This window comes from Poromitra crassiceps (genome assembly GCF_964638095.1).
Source record: "Poromitra crassiceps genome assembly, chromosome: 25".
In the NCBI taxonomy this organism is placed as follows: domain Eukaryota; kingdom Metazoa; phylum Chordata; class Actinopteri; order Beryciformes; family Melamphaidae; genus Poromitra; species Poromitra crassiceps.
This window is the reverse complement of record NC_139649.1, coordinates 6,684,922-6,709,798: the sequence shown is the minus strand read 5'-3', so window position 1 is coordinate 6,709,798 and position 24,877 is coordinate 6,684,922. Positions and strand designations below refer to the sequence as shown.

At 44.7% G+C, this 24,877-nt stretch overlaps 2 protein-coding genes across 2 annotated transcripts in view; both read right to left on the bottom strand.

The window, feature by feature from the left end:
- eogt (EGF domain-specific O-linked N-acetylglucosamine (GlcNAc) transferase) overlaps positions 1–1,151 on the bottom strand; it is a gene marked incomplete at both ends in the record, with an annotated part of 32,658 nt that extends 31,507 nt beyond the window's left edge. Inside the window, one exon of the mRNA XM_083661019.1 lies at positions 921–1,151. Within this exon, the coding sequence (XP_083517145.1) occupies positions 921–1,151 (231 nt within the window). The remainder of the gene's footprint in view (positions 1–920) is intronic.
- Positions 1,152–3,373: 2,222 nt separating this feature from the next.
- Positions 3,374–24,353, bottom strand: tmf1 (TATA element modulatory factor 1). Its single transcript, XM_083660780.1, has 17 exons — positions 23,773–24,353; positions 22,188–23,647; positions 21,692–21,795; positions 21,117–21,243; positions 20,865–20,970; positions 18,575–18,717; positions 17,770–17,936; positions 17,447–17,603; positions 16,719–16,811; positions 14,579–14,735; positions 14,273–14,465; positions 12,357–12,426; positions 12,168–12,260; positions 11,928–12,047; positions 11,580–11,738; positions 10,279–10,404; positions 3,374–4,104 (listed from the first exon to the last, which is right to left on the bottom strand). The coding sequence occupies exons 1-17, from the start codon at positions 23,906–23,908 to the stop codon at positions 3,964–3,966; spliced, it is 3,552 nt and encodes a 1,183-aa protein (XP_083516906.1). The 5' UTR covers positions 23,909–24,353; the 3' UTR covers positions 3,374–3,963.
- Between the last annotated feature and the right edge of the window lie 524 nt (positions 24,354–24,877).

Genomic DNA, 24,877 nt, shown 5'->3' with positions numbered 1-24,877 from the left:
TACAAACCAGAAAATGTCCCCTGATCTCCAAACATGATATTTAGTGGCTCGTCAATTCCCTCTCTATGGACCATCACAGATTAGGGGGCGGGACAAGGCGTCTAGTCGCTGGCCTGTATGCAGCTAAACAGTCATATAGTATAGGAATGGCTTAGTTCAATAGTCTTATTTCCATTTAATAGTGTGCTGTCCATATTCTGTCAAATCCCCACGCCACCATCCTCCTACAAATACACAATCAAATGCAACTTTGATAAACAAGTCACATGCTACTATGAAGCAAACTCGTAAGGCACTAGACCAGGGATACTCAACTTGTTCTGCCCGGGGGCCACTTTCGTGAGATGAGAGGAGGCCAGGGGCCAGTTAATAAACAAACAATATACATTTTTCTGTAGCGGATTGTAGGTTTTTGGGGTGTCAGCCGGAGTTTAGTCTGACAATGTTGTGCACACCCGGTAGTTAGTTAGTTAGGTTAAGTTAGTTAGGTTAAGTACATACATAAGTGCCTGGGTAGCGAGCAGACAGACGGCGGTATTTGACAATTTAGCTGGAGCTCAGTCAAACTTTATTTCACCTTAGATTTGATTGTGAATTAGATTCTAATTCACAATGAAAACTAACGTGAAATTATTAGAAAATGGTCGGGGGGGGGGGGGGGGGGCTCTGCACTCTGCACCCTGTCGCAGGCCGCATCTGGCCCCCGGGCCGCAAGTTGAGTATCACTGCACTAGACGCTGGATCTACAGGGCTCTCCCTCACTAAAGGTCCAAGGGGTCAAGTAAGCTTCCTTCCCAGTCTCACAGCACAGCAGAACTCAAAGGAACCAGCAGCACTGCACTGACACTGAAAAGTGGCTGCAGTAATAACACATGAATGATCTCAGCCACTGTTTAAAAAAGACAAAGTGCATATCTTACTTTAAAAGGGCAGAGCGGGTCCAAGCGGCAGTGCTTGGCCAGCCTCTTGTTGTTGCGGAGGAAGTAGGGTATATGCTCGGGCGGCAGGGACAGGCTGCCGTAGCCGAGCAGCAGCAGCGGGGCTGGTGGCGGTGGTTTGTGGCCGGCGTTCTCGTCGGCCCCCGCGGCGGTGGTGGTGACGACCACAGTGGAAGAAACGACTATGCCCAGTGCTAGCAGCAGCAGCAGCATAGTCAGGGTCACGCAGACATGAGATCTTCACAGCGCTCTGAGAAGAGAGGAGAGAGAGAGACACAGACACACACACACACAGACTCTGTGAGCTTGGTTGAAAGCCCAACAACAGCACAGTTTACAAGCATGCGAGCACAGGCTAGTAGTGTGTGGGAACTCTGCTCCAGGCGGATCTGGAGCCGCGCACACAGGAGGGGTCCTGTTGCAGGAAATATTAGTGACCTTTTTCCGTCCATTGTCTGAGCAATCATGCGTGAGACGGGGGGGACAGATTGACATCAAAAACACAAGTGGCGGACGGATGGTGTGACATGTCACACAGCTCCAGGTGGCCAAGTCATCACTGTGTGCTATTTGTCAAGATTCATATGATCCATATGCTATGTTGTTGTCATGTCAACAAAGCATCTCAGTAACACTTTTATGATGCAGCCTTGTTGTGGCCAACAACCTACTTCACATCCAAAAATAATGTAATATTACAAACCACACTGTGTGTGCTGCTGTGCCTCAAATAGACAGGCCACACATTGTTAGATCATGGACCGCATCCTCAGGAAGCCTGTCGAAGATTGTTGTAGTTAGATACTTGTTACAGAAGTACAAAACTGTCTCTACAGTGGATTTCTGTCATCCTTATTATACATGCTCTCTTGGGGCCAACTTGTAGGTTGTGAGATATAACGGTTACATTAAACCTGATCGATTGTGCTGAAACCGTACTGTAATAGCTCTGCTCCTCCATGCATGCTTGTTGAGTTAGCCTACATGGCAAAACACGTTGTTGTCCCAGCAAGTTTCATCGTGTCATTATTTCACAACTTACCGTATTTACCGGTATCTATTAAGAGACCTATTCAGAGCTGAGTTAACGTAGACTTGCCCAAAACGAACCGCTGGGTTAAGCTTAAGAACTAAGTTTAAACAAGGAGACTCGCATGAATGGCATTACAACGATAACGTTATTATTGGTCACAGGGAGATGGAAGTAATAAACATTATCGACTGTTTCTTTATCACTTTCTTACAAAAGAAAATAAAAACATATATAGGAGACTAATGGTAGTAAGTTAATACAAGGCTGCTGCAACATTTCTTGACAAAGGCGTTACTGTTACAGAGCGGAGTGGAAGACTTTACCCGCTGTAACGTGACAGAAAAGTAGCCTATAACTTAGCCACAAAATTCACTGCAACACACGTTTAAAGAGGCTTAATATGCGTCGAATTAATATGTAATATAGCGTTAGCCGTTACCCGAATACACAGCTTGCTGCTCCCCTCACTGAAACGTTGATGTAGCAGGTCGCCATATCGCCGGAAATCTTACCGGCATGCAATATACCGCAATGGACACAAGGTGGCGCTGTAAACACAGTTTTACTCTGCTGATTTCAATTAGACTTTCCTTCAAACTCTCCAGACTTTCATTGTGCAAAATATCAACACAGCCATTATTGATTAGATGATCGATACAGTTCTAGCCTATCTACACAGGAATGATAGCCTCATGGTAAAACACTTTTATCAGAAGGTTCCACAATCCTTGTGGAGATTAGGCTCCGTTTCAACCCAGAGCATAGGATTATAAACATGCACATTTTCTATAACATAACATATAACATATGTTGATCCTCGAATGGTCAGATTATTAAGGTTACAGATGTCTTCAATGCATTGTATGTCATTTCTAATAGAAGTTTTGCTAACATGTTTATGTTGTAACATGTTTTTATGCATAAAACACTTTCATCGGAAAGTTCCACAATCCTTTTTTCATACTCTCATTTTATGGAATTTTAAACAATAGATTGATGTTTTCCTTTACAGAAAGCAAAATAGTATAATATTCAATAGCCTCACAGTTTGACAATTTGGGTAATGCCATGTAAAAGATATACCAAAATTTGCTTCGTAATAAGGCACAAACAACTTTACTGTTAACTAAAAGGTATTCACAACTGTGTGAGATTGGAGATCTGCTTGGAGAGTTTTGTGTGCAGGACTGTTTGGAAAAAGTATAGGCTATAGATTTGGATTTTGCATGAAAACAAACGAGATGCACAAAAGGGTTTATATATGGTGTGTGAACTGTTCCGAGCATGGAGCTTCGTTTGGAGAAATGTGTCCAATCAATCGAGATTTTTTTTTTAAACTTGATATCAAGTTGAGGAAGCATCCAATTAAAATTATGTATCAAATCACTATATTTCACCACCCAAATAAATGTTTATTCATTTACATATTTATACATTTCAAAATCCAATAGCTAGGATTCTAAGCATAGATTACCCTCAATCTACATTGTGATTTATGACCAGAACATATAATCAAGTGTACAATTGTATATCTCTTGAACCATTCTGATTATGTCAATCTGTTAAGGGTTAAACGAGGATGAAACTATAGTGCAAACATCCATGACCATTTCCTACAGTTAAAAACTGCTCATACAATACTGTGTCAAGGGTCTGATAATGAGAAATTATATCTAAAAGTGTGGAAAGTCCTCAAGATTTCAAAGAATTGACACTTCTGACTCAATCATTAACTGTGAGTATCCTTCATACTGGTTCTGTAATGCACGATATATACTGTTACCCACATTCCCAGCATCCCCATTTAAATAGCTAGAGTATCTGATGATTAAAATAAAACAAACAACATAAAGATTAATACATTTCTTTTGATGAAATATAAGACCAAATGCTCTCTTCCATCTTTTACAGTGAATGCACGTCTTCTTAAGTTTTATTGTGTGTGGTTTTTGCTTGTGAGTGTCCCAGAAGATTCCAGACAGAGCATTCAGTCTATTTCTGGTTTTTGAGTAGTTCATCTATCTGGATTTTGTACATGTTCTTGACATCTTCTAGGTCCAGCCTCAGTTCCTCTGCCTCCTCAGCCTTCTCTCCGTACATCTGCAGGATGGTGTTGTGCCTCTGCTCCAGTTCCTGAAATATACAACCACACAACAATGTTAAGTCAAGTCAAGTCAAATTTTATTTATATAGCACCTTTCATACACAAAGGCAATTCAAGGTGCTTTACAAAAAAATAATCGAAAAAACAAGCAGCAAAGCAATGCACATATAAAAAACACATAAAAAACACAGCCGACAGTTTTAGTTAAAATATATACTCAAATTAACAAACATGAAACATTATTTCTGTTTTAAATAAGTTACAAGGCACTCTTCAGTATTATTATTACATGTACAGTCCATTTGTTGGAAATGTACAGGAAAAATCTTTTTAAAATTACAGGCCGAGAGAGGCAGTAGTTTAGTAGCAGTTAAAAGCAAGAGTAAACATAAAGGTCTTTAGCTTGGATTTAAAAATAGGCAGAGTAGGGGCAGATCTAATGTGTTCAGGGAGTTTGTTCCAGTTATGAGAGGCATAGTGGGAGAACGCGGCTTCACCATGTTTAGATTTGGTCCTTGGGACAATTAGTAGACCAGTGCCTGAAGATCTCAGGGATCTGGATGGTTCATAGTGTAGAAGCATTTCAGAGATGTAGTGTGGGCCTGACCCGTTGAGAGATTTGTAAACTATTAGCAGAATTTTAAAGTCTATTCTAAGATTTACTGGCAGCCAATGCAGGGATTTGAGAACTGGTGTAATGTGTTCAGCTTTCTTGGTTCTTGTTAGAACTCTAGCAGCCGCATTCTGAATGAGCTGAAGTTGTTTAACAGCTTTTTTGGGAAGACCATTGAAAAGACTGTTGCAGTAGTCTAGCCTGCTAGAAATGAAAGCATGAATTAGTTTTTCAAGATCTTGTTTGGACATATAGCCTCTAATCCTTGCTATATTTTTTAGATGATAGAAGGCAGATTTTCTTATAAGCTTGATGTGGGAGTTGAAATTTAGATCAGAGTCAATAATAATGCCAAGATTTTTTACCTGGTCCTTTGGCTTCAGAGATAGGGATTCGAGGTGAGCAGTAACTTTGAGCCTATCTTCTTTTTTGCCGAAGACAATTATCTCTGTTTTGTCTTTATTAAGTTGGAGAAAATTCTGGCACATCCAATCATTAATTTGCGCAAGGCACTGACACAGTGACTCTATGGGGGCATAGTCATCCGATGAGAGGGCTATGTAGAGTTGGGTGTCATCTGCATAGCTATGATAAGCTATTTTGTTTTTTTGCATAATTAGGCCCAGAGAGAGCATATAAAGGTTAAACAGGACAGGACCTAAAATTGATCCTTGGGGTACCCCACATGTCATTTTGGTTTGGTCAGATGTGTAGTTGCCAATGGAGACAAAGTAGTTCCTGTCTTGCAGATAAGATCTGAACCACTCTAGGACCGTGCCGGAAAGCCCGACCCAGTTTTCCAGTCTGTCCAATAGAATTTCGTGGTCAACCGTATCAAAGGCAGCGCTGAGGTCTAGTAACACTAAGATTGAGATTTTACCTGAATCAGTGTTCATTCGGATGTCATTTATAACTCTGATAAGCGCAGTTTCGGTGCTATGATGGGGTCGGAAGCCTGATTGGAAAGGATCTAGGAGGTCATTGGAGGATAGAAAGGTATTGAGTTGTTGGTAGACAGTTTTTTCGAGTATTTTGCTAATAAAGGGAAGATTTGATATTGGTCTGTAATTGCTGATTATAGAGGGGTCGAGGCTACGCTTCTTTAGCAAGGGCTTAACAACTGCAGTTTTTAGAGATTTTGGGAAAATGCCTGTAAGAAGAGAGGTATTAATTATCTTCAGTATGTCGGTCGCCAGGCAACTGTAGACATTTTTTAGAAAGCTTGTTGGCAGGGTGTCTAGGCAACACGATGAGGATTTAAGGCCTCGTATCGTTTCTTCTAGTTTCTTGTGGTCAATGACATTGAACTGAGTCATGTTAATTAAGCACCTATTCTGTGGGTGCGGCGGAGCCACATTTGTTCTTGATGTGGAAATAGTTAGTCTGATATTTATAATTTTATCCCTAAAGAAGGTCGCAAATTCATTGCATTTGACATTGGATAGAAGATCAGGGGCAATTTGTGGGGGGGGGTTTGTCAGCCTGTCAACAGTGGCAAAAAGAGTGCGAGCGTCATTGGTGTTTTTGCTGATAATGTCGGAGAAGAAGAATTTTCTGGAATTTTTTAGTTCCTGGTTGTAGGAGTGAAGACTATTTTTATAGATGTCATAATCGATGTGAAGTTTAGTTTTCCGCCATTTGCGCTCGGCTTTCCTACAATCTCTTTTTTTGTTATTTACAGAGGGAGCGTTTCTCCATGGTGCTTTTTTCTTACCGGAGATTAGTTTAGATCTAATGGGAGCTACAGCATCAATAGCCTTTAGGGTTTTAGAATTGAAGTTATCTAGGAGATCATTGACAGAGGCTGAGGAGAGGGAAGGGGCCAGCGAGAAAGCCTCCATGAACCGTGTGCTAGTACTCTCGTTGATGTAACGCTTTTTGATGGTTTTTGACCGAGTAAGAGCGATAGGGGTGATCTTGAGTTCAAGAAAAATACAGAGATGGTCGGACAGAGCAACATCACTAGCTGAAAGAAACGATGACTCAAAGCCCTTGGTGATAAATAAATCTAGGGTATGGCCTCGATTGTGAGTGGGCCCAGAGACATGTTGTAACAGGTCAAAAGTGTCAAGGAGGTTATTCAATTCTTTGGCATTATTATCATTGGGGTTGTCAATATGAATATTAAAATCTCCTGCAATAGTTAAACAGTCATGTTCTATGGAGATTATAGAAAGGAGTTCTGAAAATTCATCAAAAAAACTACTAGAGTACTTAGGTGGTCTGTATATAATCAGTAGTAAAATAGAGGGAGAGCACTTCAGAACAGCGGCCAGATATTCAAATGATGAAAAGTCGCCAAACGATACCTGCTTGCATTGAAAAGCATCAGAGAAAATAATAGCTACTCCTCCCCCTTTCTTACCGACTCTGGGGGCGTCAATGTAGTTAAAGTTAGGTGGGGCTGACTCATTAAGAACATATTCCCTGTTGTTTAGATCAAGCCAGGTCTCTGTGAGGAACATGAGGTCCAGTTTATGACTCGTAATCAGATCGTTTATTAGAAGCGACTTGCTTACAAGTGACCTAATATTTAGCAGTGCAGCCTTGATAGCTGCACTGCTAGGTTGAATTTGTAAATGCTTTTCAGAGTGTCCCTGGAGAACAGATACTAGGCTTGGTCCTGGAACAGGACGTGCTGAGAGATAATCTTTGTTTGTTCTGTAGCTAATCAGGGTGGGGATAGTTAGACATCTGATCGTTTCATGATCCTCTGTGACCTTGTTTTTGGGGCAGAAAATGCTTTTTTCTTCAGTTTTCCCCTTTGGGGCGGGCAGGGAGATTGAGGGAAGGGTGAGCGGGTGGGAGGGGGAGGTGGTTTTGAGGGTGGGGGGTCGGAACAAGGAGGTCTTGGGGGTGGGGAGGAGCGAGGGGGTCTTTGGGGTGGGGAGGAGCAGGGGGTGCTGGAGCGAGGGGGTCTTTGGGATGGGGGGGGGCGAGGAGGGGGAGATGTTGAGGGTGGGGAGGAGCAGGGGGCGCTGGCTATTCTGGCGTGAGTCTGTTCAGCCAGTGTGTTCATGACAGATGGAGAGGGCTGATTAGCCAGTTCTTTTAGGCCAGGAGTCTGTTCGGCCAGTGTGTTCATGACAGATGGAGAGGGCTGATTAGCCAGTTCTTTTAAGCCAGGCGGAGGGGTGCACTGCAGGCTAGCCAGTCCAGCGTCAGCCCGCTCAAACAGTTTGTTGGAGGTGCGGAGCGGGCTAGCTAGACTAACATTAACCTCCTCAATTAGCTTGTTCATGCCAGCTGAGAATGGCAGTAGGTGGAGGGAGGGGGAAAGGGAGGAGGGCGATGAGAGGGAGGTGGAGGAGTGGAGGGGGGGGGAAAATGAGGTCTCCAAGGAAACAGCTGGGGGGGCGTCGCTCCCCGCCGGGTAAACACCTGGGGGGGCGTCGCTCTCCGCCGGGTCATCAGGCCGTTGAGCTGCGGTGGGGGGCGAGAAGAGGGAGGTGGGAGAGTGGAGGGGAGGGGGAAAGAGTGGGGAAGGGGGGGTGGAGGAGAAAGGGGGGGTGGAAGAGAGGAGGGGAGGGGAGAAGATGAAGTCGTCGTCGTTTGGTGGAGCGTTGACCAGTTGAGCCGTGGCGTCGACCTGTAGAGCCAGGACAGCGGCTGCCGGATGTGTGGCGTTGGTCAGTTGGGCCGGGGCGGCGGCAGGAGGTGGGGCGTCTTTGGTCAGTTGGGCCGGGGCGGCGGCAGGAGGTGGGGCGGCGACCTGTAGAGCCGGAGGTGTGGCGACTGCCGGAGGTGTGGCGTCATTGGTCAGTTGGGCAGGGTCGGCAGCTGGGCCGGAAGCTGCGTCGATCTGAGCATGGTCAGTGGCTGCAGGTGGAGCAGGGCTGGAGGAGAGCTCTGTGGCCGCTGCGTCAGGCTGTCTGTCTTGGAGAGGCTTTAGAGGGATCTTGACCTTGTAATAGTCCACCGTGTATAGTAGATTAGAACTCAGTAAAGCCTCGCCAGCACTATTGAGATAGCGCCCGTCCGTAGTGAAGAGGTGCTCACGCTGCCAGAACAAATTAAAATTCTCAATAAAGTTTACTTTATGTAGTGGGCAGGCGGTGGAAAGCCATGAGCTTAGGCCTAGTAGTCTGCTGAAGCGGTTCGTGCCCTGAGATGGTAAAGGACCACTGATAAAAGCCTCAATGTTTAGAGAGGCTAGCATATTCAGCAGATTGGTAAAATCAGATTTAAGTTTCTCTGATTCTTGCTTATAAATGACATTTTTTCCAATGTGCAGGATCACCCTAGTCACAGCTTTGTGAGATGTAAGTAGCTCTGTGATTTTTCCTGTTATGTCAGAGATTGCGTCTTGAGGGAAGCAGTATGTTTTGGAGTTTCTCCAACTCCTGATGTTTTTCACGGTGTAATCGCCTACTATCAGGGTTGTTATGGCTTGAGTGTCCTTGGGCCTTGAGACAGTGTTTCTTCCCTGAGGCCTTGTGCTAGCGCTAGCCTGATTTTCCTTCTCATGGAGCTGGGCAGCTATGTCAGCTGGAGGTGATCGAAGCAGGCCAAAACGATTCTCAAGTTGCAATTCCATTAGCGGAGGAGGGGGGGCTGTTCCTCCTCTCGTGACAGTAGTCCATGACCGCTCGTTTTGGTGTTTGTGGTTAAGCAGTTGACGACCCTCATCTCTCGTGCGGAGAGCCCGTGTCAGGCCATTAGCTTGCCGAGCCGAGCACCGCAGGCTGGAATTTAGGGAGGGCCAGCCTGTTGCTGAGCTGATTTCTGGGTTTTGTGGAGTAGTTGTGGATTCGGAAATCACTAATCTCTTTGGGATATGTCTTTGTTTATGCTTCGGGCTCGCAGTTTGGTTAGCGATGTTAGCACGGGCTTTCTCCGGAGCTGGCAGGCTAGCCGCATCAGCTAGCTCTAGGTTGGTAGCCATAGCAGTTTGACTCGGTAGCAGTGAGTCAGCATCCCTGAGAGCTAATGATAATGTACTCACGTTGCTCGTGACATTCCGTGCAATTTGACTCGATGGCAGTGAGTTATTTGAGAGATGAAATATCGTTGTTTCCAGTACGGCAATCCTTTGAAGATGATCACAGCAGCTTATATGAGGCATATTGTCCGACAGTCTCTGGAGTGCTAGGCTATGCTAGGCTATACTTAGCCTGGGTGAGCTCCGAAAGTGCTGTTAGTGGTGATTCCATAAAAATAGGTTAACGATTCAAAATGAAAGATCGTTACTAGAAAGTGGCGTAGTAGTAAAATCAGGGGGATAAAAGAAAAAAGAAAGTTTCGTAGTTAAAAAGCAAAAAGCTGGCAGAGAAGCAGGAGCAAGCAGAGAGGCGACTGTTTCTCTATCGGCAGCAAGGAGGACTTGTTGGAGGGGAACCTTTGCTGACGCACACGCATATGCACAAGCACCCCCCCGCCCCTTCCCAAAGGGATCAGTATTTTATCATGATTACTTTTCTAGAGGCAAGATGAGCTGGCATTTAGGCAAAACTCCAACTTACAATTCACGTTAGTTTTCTGATCTTGCACACCTTGGCCAAAATCAGGTTAAGTACCGGTACATAAAGCAGCATCCTCCAACTTTTCTTTCTCAGATCTCTTGCTTTGCAACAGAGCACAGAGTCCTCACCTTGAGCTGAACTGTCAGCTTAGGGATTTCCTTCACCATGTCCTCCATCTCATCGTTCTGATTGGTGAGCCGCACCAGCTCTTCCGCCATGACAGACCGACTCCTCTCCAGACTAGAGATCTCCAGCTGAGAGGGGGAGATGTATTGTATTTGGCACATAGCAGCAGGTTATTGTATATTCACAGAAAAAAAAAAAAAAAGTTTTGTATTGCACAACTGAATTACATACAGACAATAAAACAATAATTAATATAAGCCAATAAAATAACTGATGAAAAAAACATCAGAATAAAAAAACAGGGGTAAAGCTCAATAAGATAGGCAAGTGCAACAAGATAGATAGTAGCTTAGATAATATACGGTATGTACTACACACACAATAGCCTGCCTGTATATAAAATATACACACACAATAGCCTGTATATAAAATATACACACATAATAGCCTGTATATAAAGAGGTGATTTAAAACAGTGGTCCCCAACCATCAGGCCACGGACCGGTACCGGGCCGCAACGCATTTGATACCGGGCCGCGAGCCGGTCCAAAAAACAAACATTTTTTTTTTTTTATAAACATAACTAAAACCATTAAAATTGACAACCGTTCCACAACCTTTTTTCCATGTATCTACCGGTCCTTGGCACAAAAAAGGTTGGGAACCCCTGATTTAAAAGACTACGGAAATTGCAAGCCTCAAGTCATCAGGCAGGTGGTGATAAAGCCTATGGGGTCTAGGCAGCAAATGTTCACTTAACTTGGTCTTTAATCTTGACTTCAGGATAGCTAACGGTTCCTGCCTCATTTGAGATGTTGGCAAAGTCTTCAAAGTAATCAGTACAAACCTAAACAAGCAACCAGTGTACACAGACACAAGATGTTCGACCCCCTCCCCTCGGGCAGGAGGCTGCGGAGCATTAAGACCAGAACACCTTATTGCTGCTTGTTTTGAACATGCTGCTCTGTTTTTTAACTGCTGCCCTGCTGTGCTGCTGCTCAACACACTGCCCTGTGTGCTGCTGTGTTTTTAATATGCTGCTCCATCAGTTTTTAACTTTTTTTTTAAATCCCTACAGTTATTATTGTATGTATACTTATTTATTATTAGGTCTGAGTTATTTTTAGGTGATCTGTTTTTTATTATAGGATTTATTATTGTACGCTGCTGGTCCTGAGGACAAATTTCATTCATGTGAAAGCATGTAATGACAATAAAAACCCTTGAACCTTGGAATAGACTAGAGGTAGGTTGATCCTGTGACTTATTCAGGCCTTATTCATGGGGCGATCTGAATTGCTACCTGTAGCTGTGCTATCTCTCCTTCTCTCAATTTGAGCTGGGACTGGAGGTTCTCCACGATGCTGGAGCCTCCAGACAGCCTGGCAGCCTCGTACAGGTTGGTCCCGCTTATGGACGTGGACATGGGCATGGTGCCCAGCGAGTGGTCCAGAAAGTCATCCTGGGGAGAGAAAGAAAACAAGGTAGATGAACGATCAAGCTGATGACGGTCAAAGTTTGCACCAAGTCAACTTTATTTCTAGAGTTTATTAACCGAAAGTTTCCTCCATTCTTTTCACTCCCAATTGTTTATACTGGTCTGACCGACTTTGAACGGAGGCAGAGGGAGCAGTGTTTACGGGCTGTGTACCTGCGAAAGCATAGAGGTGTGCAGACCGGCGTTGTCCGGCCCACTGATGGAGCTGGAACGGGACAGGGAGGGGGTGGAGGAGGCTGGGGGCTGAGGAGAGTGAGTCATGGTCTTCCGCTCCTGATAGATTTGGGTAAGAAGTCAAAATACTGTATAAACACACTGAACTTCTATCATCTCAGTAGGCTACATGTAGAGTGACATGTTGGCTATATGGACTACAGAGTATTGAGAGTTGACCTTTTCCTTGAGGGCCTCTTGTGCTAGGTAGCATTTCTTCTTCTCTTGCTCCACCTTCATCTTCTCCATCTCCAGCTGATTGGTAAGCAGCAGCTGTGGGAAGGAGCAGACAGATGTGCATGAGGATGAGGTTCTACAGAGAAGAGAGGACAGCGATGGCAGGAGGAGAGAGAGTGTACCGTACGGTACCTTTTCTTTCTTAGCCTCTTCTAGAACTCGACTGTGTTCTCCTCGGAGATTCTCCAATTCAACATGCTCCCTACAGTGAGAAGAAAAACATCAAGTTATTAGTTCTTTTACTGTCACCTTTTGGTCATCATTTTTCAGGGCTTAAAATTAACTTTGGAAACTGGGGGGAATTCAGATAGGGGGGATTTATAGATTTTGGGGGGGGATCTATAGACTTTGGGGGGGATTTTTTCAGCCGATACTATAACCGACAAATATCTCCTGTCCGATAAGCGATAATAATTTCACATTTTTGTATTTAAAAAAAGAAGTTCACCTGTAGTTTATGCACACCTGAGTCTATGACTATGGCTTTTGTCATTGTGTTTTATCTGCAGACTAAGCAGTCATATGTTTTCGGTTCTATCAAAGCCTTTATTTTTTGTATTGAGTGATACACTACTAAAACACTCATATCATTATATGAGAAGTGTTCGTTTTGTGTTCCCAATAGTGATGTCAGTTAGATTTGGTTACATCTGCCTTTCTTACGGTCATGTTACTGGCAAAGCTGTTCGAATTTTGCATTGGGGAGAGTTCTATTGAAGTGAATGAGCAGGCATGGGAAGTCTATCCCACTATAAACCATTAGGCTATGTGTCGTTCCACTTTATTGAAAATGTTCCCACCTGATTAAAGAAAAGACGTTATGTGATGTTGACTGATGTTTTTATGTATTGCATCAAATATTACATGTTTTCTTTAATCAGGTGATTAGAACTATTACGGTAGTCTAGAACAGTTTGACATCATCGGCGACCTGGCCACTTTCTTTCCTTCATGGGTACAAGGATATTAAAGTACGAAAAATTGTTACGAGCCAGCCAGGAGTCGAACCTGGAATCTTCTGATCCGTAGTCAGACGCGTTATCCATTGCGCCACTGGCCCGCTGAGCTGCAACAGGCTTCTCACAACAGACAAGTCTGGGGCACAAAGGCCAAACCTCATGCATGATTGCCTCTCTCAAGGGGGTTCCCCCTAGCCTTTCTCCACCCTCGCCCTCACAAAACAAGTTTTGTTTTATACAAGCACTCTCCAGGAAGCATTACCATTACAACAGCTGGTTTGACGGTTGGATTTTTTTTAACCTCCAATAGTTTTAGCTTCCGTGTTTCCTGTTTTCCAGAATCCTGTTAAAGTTAGCTACCGTTTCGTTTTGTTGTTTTTTATCTAGTGTCTCTTAACAAATTTCACCAAATTAACTCACCATAAAGCAAACCTGATTCCAAGCACAATGTAATCTAGTCTTACACAAGTTTATATATTTGGTGGCATGTAAACTAGCTGGTTTATAATGTATTCTAAAAATAAAGTGTGGTGAACTTTTTGTGGACCAACCAACCAACCAACCAACCAACCAACCAACAGAATGGCTATACATATCAATGATTGGCTCCTCCACTCTGTCCTGTACTCCAACTAGGAGGCTATTTTAGGCTGATGGCTTTCACACTTCCCTGGTGGTCTAGTGGTTAGGATTCGGCGCTCTCACCGCCGCGGCCCGGGTTCGATTCCCGGTCAGGGAACGTGCTTTTAAGCCTTTGCTAATAAGCACTAGCCCAAATGAATTGTGGCCCTAGAATGTTCTTGTCCAGACATAGACTAGATAGCCATCAAGTGGGCCCATGATTTAAAAAAATACAGTTTCAAGTATATTGATGATATATATAGAATATTTGAGATAGCCGTAGACTTAATAACTCAGACTTAATAAATTTGACATTGAACCAATTTTGGCGAATGACTCATTGATGTGTATTTAGAAAGAATAGTTTGAATGTGGACACTGCTGTGAGAGAAGGACTTGACTTAACTCAAATCAGATGGATGTTATTTTGTGTACTGTAGGTGCGTGTCGGTATTCCCTGCACATTACCTGCTGCTCTCATCCTCCAGTCTCTCCTTCTTGTTCTTCTCAGCATCCAGCTGTCCCAGCACACGGCCCTTCTCCAGGCGGAGCAGGGAATTCTGCGACTCCAGAGAGGCCAGCTGGGACTTGATGGCCAGCAGCTCCTCGGTTGCCGAACGCTCCTTCTCCACAGCCACAGCCAGCTGTGCCTGGGCATCCACTGTTCAGTCGAGGAGAGGAAGAGGGAGAGCAAGAGAGGAGACGAGGTGAAGCCGTGCGGTCTACTGAGGTGATTGTTTTTAATGATCAGGAAGCAGTTGAGATGCCTCTCACCTAGTCTGTCAGAGATGGTCTTCTCCAGTTTTTCCCATGATACCGTCTGTCCCCCCAGCGAGGCCTGGAGGTTCTCAATCTGTCGCAGTAGAGGCCGCGTCGCCGAGGTAACGCTCTGACTGAGCTCCTGGTTCCTAGTCTCTGCCTCCTGAAGCCTCTGTGGAAGAAGATGGTAAAAGCAGCGTTCCCACACATTTTCATGGATGAAACTTCAAAACTTTTCCATGACTTTTCAAGGACCAATAATACAATTTCCATGTAATGTGAAGCGGTGACTCTGAAATGATTACCGTAAATTCCGGACTATAAGCCGCGGCTTTTTTCCCGTTTTTTGGCCTTTTTTGCCCCCTGCGGCTTATATAACGGTGCGTCTTATCTATGGATTTTTTCCAAAAAAAAAAAAAATCTCTCTTTTTTAGCACTCTTTCTAACTATAAATCCACTTCTGTTTTAATTTCCTCTCTTGCCCTCTTTTAACAACATAACATAACATAACATAACATAACACAACACAGGTAAGCAGAAAGAAAAAGATGAAGCAATCACGCCATGAATGAGGAAATGACTCACCTGCTGGAGGCTGGAGATACACGCTTGGGCTAAACTTTTACTCCGTGAAACACTATCGATTAAGTCCGACATCGCTCAGAGGTTTTGAGCAGCTTGAAAACAAGTTTGAAAACGTGCAGAAGTCCATCCACTCACTCACTAAAGAAACTAAGGCAACCGTGAACAGAGTTTATAATGGTGACATGGACGCTTTTGTGGCAAAATCCTGTGTTACATCCTGGACCTGAAGGAAGGCGAGAAACCACCAGAGGTGGACAGGGCACACCGGGCGCCTCGGCCACGTCCAGACCCCGGCCTGCCACCGAGGGCCATCTTCATCTGCCTACTCCGCTGGCCCGACCGTCAACTCATCCTCCAGGCTGCGGGGAAGAAGCCCCTCACCTGGGAGGGTACGCGCTTTTTCGTCCCGCAGGACCTCTCCGCGTTGGTGCAACAGAAACGCGCAACATACAACAGCATCATCGAGTCAATGGATATCGCTTTGGCGTACTGTACCCAGCGAGACTCGTCATAACCAGACCGGACTATCTTTAGCACTCTTTCTAACTATAAATCCACTTCTGTTTTAATTTCCTCTCTTGCCCTCTTTTCACCACACCGCGGACACTGTGTGCCCAGCGGCGGAACAAGAGCTCAAAGTGAAACTGCCGAATATCTTTTGAGTTGGACTGGTCAATAGTACTGTGAGTAACTAAAATAAAAAAATAAAAAACGGAATTCTCTCTTCTTTAGCACTCTTTCTAACTATAAATCCACTTCTGTTTTAATTTCCTCTCTTGCCCTCTTTTCACCACACCGCGGACACTGTGTGCACTGTAAAAAAAACAAAAAATACCACAATGTGTGATTTTGTCTGGGGATTAGTGACCTGACTTTTGTTTTGTTGAAATGTTAATAAATGGGAGCTTCCCCAAACAGCCATCCATTCCCGACAATCCCCTCTGTGCACGAAGCCTTACATATGGTAATTAAACATCAAAACACCCGCGGCTTATAGACCGGTGCGGCTTATAGAAGAAAAAAATAGTCACCTTTGAAGGTGCGGCTTATAGACCGGTGCGTCTTATAGTCCGGAATTTACGGTACTACACTGGACAAATAGGACACAGCTCTTAAATTGATTTTAGTGCTTGAGAGTCACTGCGTCACATTACATGGAAGCTATTGAAAGAAAACACACGATTTTCCATAAAAATGTTAATATAAAATACAAGAAGCATGAAAATAGAGACAGAGCGACATTATGTCAACAGCTAGAGAAAATAAATTTGCCGTTATGATACATTATGTGGAAGGTAATCCACAGAAGATGACTAACAGTGCATTTCTTTACACACAACCAAATTCAATGAGTTTTCCAAAACGTTCAATCATTTTACTAATTCCATCACTTTTCCAGGCCTGCTTGGAAAATAAGATGTTGAAATTCCATGGCTTTTCCATGACTGTAGGAACCCTGTAAAAGGATTGTGTGCATGTGTGTACAACACTTTCTTCAAATGATGGTCATCGTTGCCTCTCATTGAAGTGAGATACGTCAGTGGGGCTCCTTCCAGCCATCATCTCTTACCTGTTGCAGCTCACTGATCTCCTCCCTCAGATAGTCTTCTTTCCTGCCCTGGTGCTGCTCCGCCCTCTGCAGAGCCAGACGCAGGTCAGCCACCTGCACACAGGGTTACAAAGGGTTCATGAAAGCAGGTCCAGCAAACAGCAGTAGCCTACCTTTACCTCGTCATGTGCATCTAGTAATAACAATGTGCCTCTCTTGTAGTCAAGTCTAGTGAAAGCTGTCCGACAACCCTGTTCAACTTGCGCACCACAGACTTATGTTTGTCATAGTTGACTAGCGAGGCTAAACCCAGCATGCACATGTATCAGTCATGTAGAAACTTACGCTACAGACACGGTCTGTGATGTCACGTTGAAGGCTGTGTTCACCCAGGCTAATGGTTCACGCCCAAGTGTAGAGTACACATTGCATTCATATGATTAACATGTACTGGGTGGACCAACAGTCATCACAAGCAGTAGGTCTGATGAGAAACAAGCCATCTACACTTGACACATATGCATACAGGGACGTAGTGGAGGGTAGACGCAAGTAAGGCTCAGTTTACCACAACCTCTTTGAAATGAGGTTGAGAGTTGACTCACTTATTTTCAGATCAACTGTATAAATCGTCATGGGGAAACAAGGAGGGTGAACTACCCACCTTGGATAGTTTACCCACCTCTGTATTTATTACCACTACACCCGTGCATGCCGAGTGCCCGCCCCACGCTGCGAGCCAGTGTTACCTGGTTGGCCAGAGCCTCCTGCTGCATGCGGGCCTCCTCCTGGGCCTTCTCCAGGGCCAGGCTCAGCTTCTCCTTGGCCTGGGTGTCCCTGCTCAGCTTCGCCTCCTGGACCTCACTCGCCCTGCTGACACTGGCCTTGTGGAGCTCTGCCAGCTCCCTGGAGAAAGTGATGCACAAGAAGACCGCCATGTTATTCTATCGATAGTGGAGTCATACAATTGGATGTATAGTTGTGAGCTCTGAAGTAGCACTATTACACAAACATCTACTATAAGCCGTTTGATCCTCAGTCAGTATCAATAGCAGGGCATGCCAGTGTTTACTTGTAAGAGTTGTCGAGAGCAGCCTGGACGCTCCTGTTCTTCTCCTGCAGCTCCTCCTCGTCTGTCTGCAACCGGCTCAGCTCCTTCTCCTGACGCTCCACCACAGCGTTCAGCTTCTTGATGTTCTCCCTGTGCTGCTTCTCCACCTCCTCCTTCCCATCCAGAACCTTCACACACACACAAACATCAAGAGGATATGGCATGGTTATGCTGAGACGAATGTTATTATAGTCAAGTAAAACGAAGACTGAATAATAATTATTATTATTATTATTATTATTAATTTAATTTGTATAGCACGTTTCAATTACCCAAAGACGCTAAATAAATAATAAATTGAAAGAGAAAAAAGGGAGGGAGTAAACTGAAAATATTATGTTAGCTTCCAAAACATGAATAAATCAATATTTATTTTCAGGTTTACTTTATTTGCACATTGGCATATTCTGACAGAAGTGGAGAGAGTCCAGTAGTAATGAATAGAACTACCGTAGATCAACAATCTGTGTAAACAGGACTCGGTCAAAAACCTAGTATACGGCTGAACCGTGTGTGATGTGTTTACTGACACTAAGGCCCCAAAATACCTGTAAAAAATCATTATTAAATGTCATTACAAAACACATGGTGGACACATGGCCTTGAAAAGTAGTTGAACAGTAAAACACTAAACTGAATGAAAACTTAAATAAACAATACAGACGAAAGAAAGAAAGAAAGAAAGAAAGAAAGAAAGAAAGAAAGAAAGAAAGAAAATTATTACTACTTTTAAATGAACAATCGTAACATTGAGCTGGTTACCGACCTGCTGCAGGTGCTTGAGCTCCTCCTCGTGTTCCTTGAGCTTCTTGCTCTGCTTGGTGATCTTCGTGTCGCTCTCCTTCTCCATCACACGCAGCTTCTTGATGATGTTGCAGTGCTGCAGCTGCTGCTTGGACAGCTTCTCACCTAGGAGCAGAAGAACACCTGATCAGCCTCTTAACTCATTCACTGCCAATATCTGACTGGCATTTTTGGCACAGGCCAAGTATTTCCATAATGTTTGGTCATCTTTCAAGACCCACAGTAAATTCTGTACTAGGACTACAGTGATGTCCAATACCTCGAAATGAAGATCTAAGTCTCTACTTTCACCCCCAAAAAGAAAGTTAGCTTTTAGCATGTTCTGTACTCTACTTATAACCCTTTTTATACACCCCATGTTCATCAAAAAAGCCTGTCTGGGAAGAGAAAAGGGAGAAAAAAGCATTTTTGTAAAAGGGCACAATCTCAGGCATAACTCACTCTCAATTCTTTTATTTTGAACTGTATTGACATCAGACATGTAAATATTATTCGTTAGGACACAAATGACAAAAAAAATATATATATATATATATACACACATGAAGTGCTTTTTTTTACATTCAACAATACAGTTTACTCGGTGTGAGTGTGCAGACAGACAGACAGACAGACAGACAGACAGACAGACAGACAGACAGACAGACAGACAGACAGACAGACAGACAGACAGACAGACAGACAGACAGACACACACACACAACACACACACACACACACACACACACACACACACACACACACACACACACACACACACACACACACACACACACACGATCCCCCTTTTAGATTTCTAACCCAACATAGGATAAGCAATAACCACGCCCTGTGGCGCTGGGATTGGCCAGGAGCAACACTGGAGGGCACGCAGCCCAGCGATTTCATAACTGAAGAGCTCTTGAGAAGGACAGCGGGCTGCTGTGAGTGCCTTCTGCCCGCTGCTGCCTAGCTGTTCCTGTGTTTATTTTTGATTTGTTCTGGTACACCCGTCTCCCTATCAACTCTGCTATTTGATCGTTCCCGTTTTCCCCTCGGCTATTCAACACGTCCTCACCGCCCTCGCAAACTGATCGATCATTTCCTCATTCCTCCGATGATCAAACACATCTCTTGATTACTTTCTCCCGTTTTCTCCTGGCTGGCACAGAGGAAGGCGACTCCAGCTCGTGCCGAGGGCGTTTCAATTGCGTTTCTCCTGTCTGCACAAGGAAGCGTTACCCGTTCTCTGCTTTTCCTCTTGCTAGATTTCAAAACAACAGCTGCGGTATGTGTTTGATCGCGTGCTGTCGGCTACCCTTTGAAGGCAGGGACCTGTGTCTGTGTGACAGGCTGGGCAAGTGTTTGCTGCAGGCGCTGCACCAATAAAAACAAAAACACGTCAAACACGTCCTTGGCGGGGAAGGCCATTGCTGATAACACGTCAAAGACGTCATTGGCGGTGAATGAGTTAAGAGTAAAGCTGACAGTGACAACTGATGCTGAGAGCACACACTGATGTAGACAATGAAACACGACTGTGCTTCTATGGATAAAGTGCCTGCATTAGATTCTGCTTAGAAATAAATTGCTTTTCGTTATCGACCAGTCTGGCCGGGTCATGAAACCGCTCAGAGTGAAAATGCTTGTACTTTCTCAACCAAGGATGAATTATTTATTTTTTTACTTCATACTATGGAGAGCTCATAAAATTGCACCACCATTTTTTTTACAATATACCACACAACTTAGGCTATTTTGTTTATTAGGGCTTCAGTGATTGAGCGACATCAATTACAAATACAGTAACAAATGTAAAGTTTTTAAATGATGACCCTTTTCTTGCAACTGGCAAAATGTAAATGTGCATTTTAGTGATAACTTGGGACCATCATAGTCCATGGTGTAGTTGGGTGTTCATTGGAACATCACTGTAGTCCATCTTTTCTGGCTTTCACATAAATAGAGCAAACAACAGGCTCGACAGTTACATTTTGTCAAAGGACCTGTGCTCCCGATTAAAAGAAAATGCTTCATAGCATTTGTTATTTGTTTCTTCTTGATTGTAAAAGTGTCTGCTGTGTTACTTGTCTCTTCAAAGTCTCTGCCTCACTAAATTCTCCCGGGGGCATGCAGCCTACTCTACTAAGGGCTCTGCCCATTTACTCACCGACAAATTGGGAATTGTAGTTTTGAAAACAATCGGCCAACACATGATCACGTCGGCAGCATTTCTAAAAGCACACTGGGCTACTCCACAATAAGAGTCTCACCTTCTTCCAGCAGGCCTCTGATCTGCTCCTCCTTCTCTCTGATGATCTCGATTGTATCATTGGAATTGAGCCTGGTGGATAGCTCGTCCCGCAAGCCCTTAATCTCCTGTGGCAGATACAAAATGCACGACATCTTTGACACGAGGACACTGACTGGATGAGTTAGATTGTTGCTGAAAATCCACAGTCATGTAATATAGTAAGTTGAACAATCAACTGTATAAAGATGGGTTTCTGGGTACTGATGGTTACCTTCTTTGCAATGTCCCTCTCCTTGCAGGCAAGCTGAGCCTTCCTCTCTGTATCTGCTATGCGCTGGGTGAACTCATCCTTCAGAGATTGAACAGTGGAGCTCTCCTCCTTCAGGCTTATCACTTCACTGGACGATAAGATAAACAGACACATTAGTCTAACAGCTCAGTGTCTAAATGCATACAGCCTCAAGGCCAAGGCAGCTGTTGACGATCTGTATAAGTATTTAATTTTGAACATCATGTAGACTAGAGCAACTATGTGAAAACCTCACTTGAAAGTGACCTTTTCCAAAATACTTCTATATTGAAGCTTAACTGTAGCATATTAGAAAACATACAAAAAGCAATGTCATCATAATTCTTTTGATAATTCTATGGCAAAATATATGATGGTTTGTTATTTTTTATTTTGATGTGATACATCAAATCTTTAGTGGAGCTATGCTATGTGGGCAAAGCATAGCCTGACCCAGATTTCTGCTACAGTGGTCTCACACAGGCTTCAGCTTTCATATCAGGGTTATTTACGGTGTCACTCAGAAGAACCAGGTGTGCATCATGCCAGATACTCACTCTTTCAGGTTGTCACACTCCTCCTCCAGCCTGGCCTTGTCCTTGCTGACTGCTAGCAGCTGAGACTCCCTCTTCTCAAGGCGGCTTGACAACTCATCAATGACCTACAAGGAGGAGCAGCCAATAGATTTGACTTTTTCCATTTACAATGGCAATATAGAAAAGCCTAAAATGTGAAAATTGAAAACTAACCCTAAGGAAAGATGTAGTATTCAAGTTTGTAATTCTCCTACCATTACCTTCTTAGCTGAAATAAAACTCAACTCAAAATCTCCCTTTTGTTCTTTTAAATACCACTAGGTCAGTACCGGTACATCAAAGATGTGTTTCAGTGACCCAGTGCTAATTAAAAGAAAAAGAGAGATTTGGAAGATTTTGAACTTGCCCTTGTACTGGGCGTAAGATATGGCCCATACTGTTTTTATTACGATTGTTTGTTTCCGTTTTTAAGATTGGTGCTACCAGTCACATAAGAACACACAGTACCAACTGTTACCTTTTGAAGCTCCAGAATCTGACACGTCGAAACGCTTTTCATCTCCTCCGTGATTGGCGGGGTGAGCCGTTCATCAACCTCCTCGGGGGCGGGTCCAGACAGTGTAACATTAGCCTCGGATTCCTGGTCCTGTTCTGTCAACTCTTCGGGCTGCTCGCTGTTCACAGGCGTGGCGCTCCGTCCACTCTCCTCCATCTCATCCAACGACTGCTCCCTCATCGTTTCAGTGAACCCCTCTTCCTCTCCTTCCTCCTCCACCTCCTCTCCTTCCTCCTCCACCTCCTCTCCTTCCTCCTCCACCTCCTCCTCTCCTTCCTTCCCTACCACTCCCCCTTCCTGATCCTCCTGACATACGGCTGGTGACGCAACTGTCATGGGCGCCGGGCCGGCAGTGACGGACGCTAGCGTCCGACTCCCGGGGATCTCGTCGTCCGAGTTGACCTCGCTGACACTACGGCTGTCCAGCGACTGCACGCTGAACGAATCGATGCGCTCAAAAGCGTCCGAGGACGAGCCGCAGCTCTCCGTGAGCTTGGGGTAGTCCTCCAGACGAGGGAAATCGCCACAGGTGGAGGCCGAGAGAAGCTGGAAGGAGCCGTGCATCAGGTGGAGGCCGTTCTTTCCCTCCGCCGTCTCTTGTCTGGAGCTGGCCGAGCTCTCGCTCAGCACACTCTCGTGGTCCAGCACCTCAATGTCACTGGTGGTGGAGGTGCCCGAGGAGAAGGCGCTGACCGGAGGGGAGGGGGTATCATTTTGACGGTCTTCCATCTTTGGCTCTTTAGGCTCCAAGAGTATCTCCTTAGAGGGCGGGGGGGAAGGTGGCGGGTCAGAGCTCTCAGGTTCAGAGGTGACAGCAGAAGGTTCAGAGGAGTCGGTGACATCCGGCTCAGGTTGTTCTTCTGAGGGAGTCGGTGACTCTTCTGCTTTTGAGTCTACGGGTGCCGTTGAGTCGACGTCTATTTCTGCTCTGCTCTTATCGGTCGTTTCGCTGTCAGAGTCACAAGGATCATCACAGTGAGATGAGACTGGAGAAACAGGCTGCAGGAGGATGGTGTCTGGATAAGGTCCTGCTGGTGAGGACTCGCACTCGACCGGCCAGCTCTCAGCAGCTTCCTGATACTCTGGACTCAGTGTCCAGTCAGTGTCAGTAGGCCCTGACATTTCAGGCTCCTCCACATCATTTTGGACCACAGCCTCTTTGCTCTGCTTTTCCTTCTCCTGGGCTCGCCTGTGGGACATGGCAGGAGGTACAGACACTACCTGGGTTTTTGTGACGCCCTGTGCATCTCCAGGGGGCAGAAAGGCACTGAAAAAGTTATCCGATTCATCCACAACTGTGCGGGTGACAGGAGTAGTGATGGCCTCCGATGAAGGCGGAGGGGTCTGGCTCTTTTCCTCTGGGGGCTCATCCCACTGGGTCATTCCCCACCCTCCACTTAGCGGTATCTTTCCAGGTAGATCTTATAGAGGGGTGAACAAAATCATATTTTAATTTACATGTGTTGGTTACACATCTAAATGCTAATGATTAGCATGAGATTTGCACAGGCCAACATTAGCTGTTACAACCATAAACATAACTTACCATCATAGGGCATCACAACAGTGTCATTCCACTGGTCCGACTCTTTGATGTCAAGAACTCGGTCGATGGACTTCTGAGCTGTTGTCAACGCTTGTTTAGCGAAGGTAGACAGGTGGGCTGTGTTAAACCAACTCATTTTGGCGAATTCCCTAGCTAGCTATCGGCAGTATTTGTTAAAAACCTAGCACGTAAGCTAACATACAAACCACCCATTCCACTTGACGCTAGGTCTCTGCATTCTCGTTTTCAGGGATAACGCGGTGCAACTTTAACGTTAGCTAGCGAATTGTTGTTCTACCCAAAGCTATTTCCTTTGATAGCTACTTAGCTAATTAACACAGCTGCAGAATGTACACAACACATAACGCTAACGCTAGCGAGACAGCATCAGACCCAGAAAGACAGCTCGCTATCTGGTCGGCTGCTGGTGGTCAAATTTCCAAATTCATGACAAGTCAGTCATGTAGGGAGATTGTTAGGAACTTCTAACGGCCACAGCTAAAGCACTGCCTCAATCAAAGCATGACTAGTCCCATATTTCGATGTTTCTTCCGTCTTCTTTGCTCGCCCACCATCGTTTGTTTTGGTCGCTCTCTACTTGTAGCCCAGCTAGCATTAGCCCCGTTTGCTGCTACTGTACTTCCTTTCCACGTAGCCTCATGACGTCACAATCCGGTTTGCTGGGCATGTCAGCTGCTGCCCTGACAGAAAGAATATCCAGTGATGGAGCAGCTGGAGGCTGCTGTGCATGGCAGCTGTGAACCGTTGTTGAGTCATGTAGAGCAAACAAAGTAAAATGTCTGAGCAAAACAGTCAATAGACCTTTTTCACAGCAGCCATTTTGTGTCTAAAAGGCAGGGTAAACAGGGAACACATGCGACCAAAACATTAATGAGGGTTTCCCAACTACCAATCCATTTAGGTGTTCCAGTGCTGGGGCCCTGATTTGGTTGCACCTGTGTTTTACCCTGCCTTTTAGACACAGAATGGCTGCTGTGAAAAACACCAAAAACAATACTGAGCAAATTTGGTTAACTGCCCACCCCCACCCCATCCCTCCCACAATGAAATTGGGGATATAAACTAGGCACCACCTTTTATGTGA

What these genes read in the sequence shown, in the direction of transcription:
- tmf1 (XM_083660780.1), bottom strand. Translation starts at nt 23,908, where the DNA reads ATGAGTTGGTTTAACACAGCCCACCTGTCTACCTTCGCTAAACAAGCG. An exon ending in AGATCAGTGAGCTGCAACAG is followed by an intron (nt 14,736 to 16,718) that starts GTAAGAGATGAT and finishes CTTCTTCCACAG; the next exon opens with AGGCTTCAGGAGGCAGAGAC. An exon ending in AAGAGGCCCTCAAGGAAAAG is followed by an intron (nt 12,048 to 12,167) that starts GTCAACTCTCAA and finishes CAAATCTATCAG; the next exon opens with GAGCGGAAGACCATGACTCA.